At 36.0% G+C, this 4,246-nt stretch overlaps 1 protein-coding gene across 1 annotated transcript in view; it reads right to left on the reverse strand.

Moving 5' to 3' along the window:
• Prr11 (proline rich 11) overlaps positions 1-4,246 on the reverse strand; it is a 22,283-nt gene that overhangs the window by 11,605 nt on the left and 6,432 nt on the right. The window contains exons 2-3 of the mRNA XM_015495786.2: positions 2,624-2,718; positions 2,398-2,530 (exon numbers count right to left, since the gene is read on the reverse strand). Coding sequence (XP_015351272.1) covers positions 2,398-2,525 — 128 coding nt within the window. The 5' untranslated portion in view covers positions 2,526-2,530; positions 2,624-2,718. The remainder of the gene's footprint in view (positions 1-2,397; positions 2,531-2,623; positions 2,719-4,246) is intronic.

Raw genomic sequence — 4,246 nt, forward strand, 5'->3', positions numbered from 1 at the left:
TTTTTTTTTTTTTTTTTAGCACTGGGAATTGAACCCAGGGATTCCTGACTAATAAGTATGCAATCTACCACTGAGCTACATACCCAGCCTTAAGAAGCAGGTTTTATAATGTGACTCAGGAGGAGGGACTTTCTACAGCCAAACTTTTCAGTAAATTCTAGAATTTAGGGATTCACTCATTCACTACATTTTTATTAAATATTTACTATATTATAGTCACTGGAGATTCAGTAATGGACAGTATAGATTAAAAATTCCGGGCTGGAGTTGTAGCTCAGCAGTAGAGCGCTCGCCTATCATGTATGAGGCCTTGGGTTTGATCCTCAGCACCACATAAAAATAAATTAAATTAAATAAAGGTATTGTGTCCAACTACACCTAAAAAATAAATATTAAAACCCCACAAACAAATAAACAAAATCCCTATGCTGTCATGGAGTTTATGTGTCATGGGAGAAGAAAGGTAAAAATAAATAAGCAACTAAACAAATAAATAATAAATATATATAAGGAGACAAAATAAAGCAAAAGGGGAAAATGTGAAATGATGGGTGGGGTTCGAGGTAGAAAAGTCAGTGATAATCTTAGTGAGAAGGAGACTTGGGGGAAAAAATGAAGGCAGGAAGCTAGCAATCAAATATTTGAGAGAAGAGCAATCTAGAGAAAGTCAAAAGTAAGTGCAAAGGCCCTGAAGTAGAAGCTCACCTGAAGTGTTCAAGGAATAGCAAGGAGGCCAGAATGACCAGGGTAGATAGACTGAGAGGGAAGGGATTGGGAAATAAGGTCAGAGTCAGATCACATAAGCATTGTGAGTCATATAACAGATTTTAATTTTTACTCTGAGAAAGTAAGACATTGGAGAGTTTTCTTTCATGTTTTATGCTTTTAGTGTTGTATCTAAAACATAATTCCAAAACCCAAGGTATATTTTAGTATTTTTCCTTCTTTTTTTTTGGGGGGGGGGGTACTGGGGATTGACTCCAGGGGTCTTGCTAAGTTGTTTAGGGTCACACTAAATTTCTGAGGCTGGACTTGAACTTAGGATCCTCTTGACTCAGCTGCCGAGTTTCTGGGATTACAGGCATGCGCCACTGCACCCAGCTATTTTAGTAAAATTTTAATGGAATAAACAAGTTCAAGTTAGCAATACAGATAAAATTTTTGTTACAAAATAAAAATTTTTCAGATTCAAAATGCAAAAAGATACATTTGACTCTGTTGACAGTAATACTTAATCAGCTTAGTTATATGCATTTAAAAAATTATAAATCTGAAGCAGGGTGCAGTGGCCCACACCTGTAATCCCAGCAGCTCTAGAGGCAGAGGCAGGAGGATCGTGAGATCAAAGCCATCCTCAGCAATGGTGAGGCACTAAGCAACTCAGTGAGATTCTGTCTATAAATAAATATGAAATAGGGCTGAGATGTGGCTCAGTGGTTGAGAGCACCTGAGTTCATTCCCTGGGACCAAAAACAACAAAAAAAGTTGAATATTTTATATAACAAGTGAAAAAGAATTCCCTAAGCACATATACATATGAAAAAATAAACTGACTGGAGAAAGCTCTTACTTTCATTGGAGACTTTAAAACAGAGAAGCAATATGACATGCATGATTTTAACAGGCCCAAGCCAGCCTCTGCATTGAACATGCATTGCAGAAGGGACAAGAGCAAAAATAGAGAAATCAGTTAGGAGATTTACAATATTCAGGAGAGATGGAAAAGAGTCAAACATGACTCTTGCAGTTATTACTTTATGAAGGTCTGATTTCAAAAATCTTCTATAAAGAAAGGTATAGGACTGGCAGTGTAACCTCAGTGGTAGAATGTGTGCATATGCAAGGCCCTGGGATCAATTCCCAGCAGTACCAAAAATAAAATAAAAGAGAGTCACAACAAGAAAGAGTATAACTTATAATGTATAAGTTACTGTGAAAAACAGTACCCTACAATTCCTAAAACTCATATTATTTTTTTTTTAAGAGGACATGAGTTCCAGAAAACAAATGATCAAACTTTAGCAAAACTAAGATATAGATTCTTGTTCTATGGCCCCCTTTCATCACTTAGTTCACTTGGAAAAGAGAATATAGTTACCGTGCATTTGGACACTATTTCTTCTGATTCTCATTTCACTTGAAAGTGAGAACTGTGGTTGTCATGCAAAATTCAGATGTCCAGTTAAAATTTAATTTAATTTCAGATGAAGCATGAATAATTTAATAAAAGTAAATTCTAAATGTTACATGGGACACACTTTTGCCAAAAATTATTCACTGTTCAGCTGAAATACAAATGACTTCATATTCTATATTTTTGTTTGTTAAATCTGGTACCTGTACCTTAAACTGATCAGATGTCTCTTAATATTTTTTCTGTTCCACATTATGTCTTACCTTTCTGGTGAGGGTAGTGGAGGGGGAGGTGTAGGTAGCTTGGACTGGGAGTGAGAGGCTTCTTTTTTCTTAAATAATCTTTTGGCTTTGGCTTTTAGCTTTCTTCTTCGTTGTTTGAACTTGGGCATAATTTCTGCAGAGAAATTTTTAAAAACATTTTTTATTGAAGAATAACACATACATATAGAAAGCACACCAACCTTAAGTATGTACTTCAATGAATTACCATTACAGCAAACCTTACACACTCTTGAATCTGTTATCAGGATCCTCGGCTCGAGGCCTGACTTGATCCAATAATCCAGGTCTGGCCACTTGTCCCTAAAACCAAACAGAAAAGGTAAAGGTGAAAAGCATGAAAGAACTTTAATTAGTGTAACTGTAGTAGCTACAGATTATTTTCTTTCTTTTTTTTCCTACCTCTTGGTTAATAAATCATAGCTGGGACTGGTGGTACAAACCTGTAATTCCATCTCTGCTGGAGGCTGAGACAGAAAGATTTCAAGTTTGAGGCCAGCATGGGGAATTTAGCAAGACTGTGTCTCAAAATAAAATAAAAATTGCTGGGGATGTAGCCTGGTAGAAAAGTACTTGCCCACCATGTGTGAGCCTCTGAATTCAATCCCCAGCACTGGGGGGATAAAAAAGGAAAAAAGAAAGGCTGCATCTGGAGAGACTTTGACTTTGGCATTATATTGTTTTCTACATTTATTTTACTTATGTTGCTTTGTGTACCTTTTCTTTATAACAGAGAAAATGGCTATAATTGAATTGAGGTTAAACATTGAAAGAATATAAATTTCTTTATCAGCAATGTTTACTGCACATCCACTATGATCATAGACAGAGTTGGTTGTATGAGGAGAAAACACTGTTAACTGAATGTCCCTTTATTTTTTAGCACCCTCACATACATATTCTCAGTCAATCTTCACTATCCTGCAAAGTATCCCTGACAAAGAGGATTTTTATTCCCATTTTATACAGGAATAAACTGATGATTGGAAAGATTAGATGATATGCCCAAGGTTAATTGAATAAAGTATAAAGTCTGGATCTGTAAGTCTTCAAAGACCATGTTTTTTCTAGCAGCCTATGGTATAATAGTAGCTTATAATGAAATAACAATTATCCCAAATCTAAAAGTGTTTAAAAACAATTTATTCTGAAGCATTTAAAATATCACCTAGCACACTTATATTTTAATCCATATTCTTTACTTAAGAATTAAGTATGAGCAAGTTTGATCTGAGGCTCCAGAGGGCCTTTGCTGGTTTTAGTTGTTGTTACCTGAGGAACAAAGATGTTTTATTCAAGTAGCAGAAAGGAAAACTGTCTGAAGGCCTGGGCCTCTTTCCCTTCAAACTTACATTTGAATAGGAACAATAAGCCTTTAAAATACACATTCATTCCACTTCTGTTCACTCAGTAACCTTTCAGCACTTGGTATGCAGCTCTACACTTGCTCAGCTCTCAGATTCCACTGGCTAAAGAACCTCCTCCCACCCTGCTGTGGATTATAAAAACCAAGATGTGCTTTGGTTGCAACAGCTTTGGACTTACAGAGGCTATCCCTAATGACAAAGAGTGATGTATCAACAGCTCTCTAGAAGTGGCTGGATTAATTGTCAGGCTCCAAATTAACAGAATGCTTTTCTTAATTGTTCTTAGAGGCTTGAGGGGAAAAACAAAACAAAACAAAACACCAAAACATAGTTAGTTGGCTGGCTTCTTATTTATTTATTTACGTATTTTTGCAGTAGTAGGCTTGAACGTGGGGTGCTCTACCACTGAGAGCTACATCTCTAGCCCTTTTTATTCTTTTTTTTTTTTTTTTTTTTACAGAGTC

Source organism: Marmota marmota, unplaced genomic scaffold (genome assembly GCF_001458135.2).
Source record: "Marmota marmota marmota unplaced genomic scaffold, marMar, whole genome shotgun sequence".
Taxonomy (NCBI): domain Eukaryota; kingdom Metazoa; phylum Chordata; class Mammalia; order Rodentia; family Sciuridae; genus Marmota; species Marmota marmota.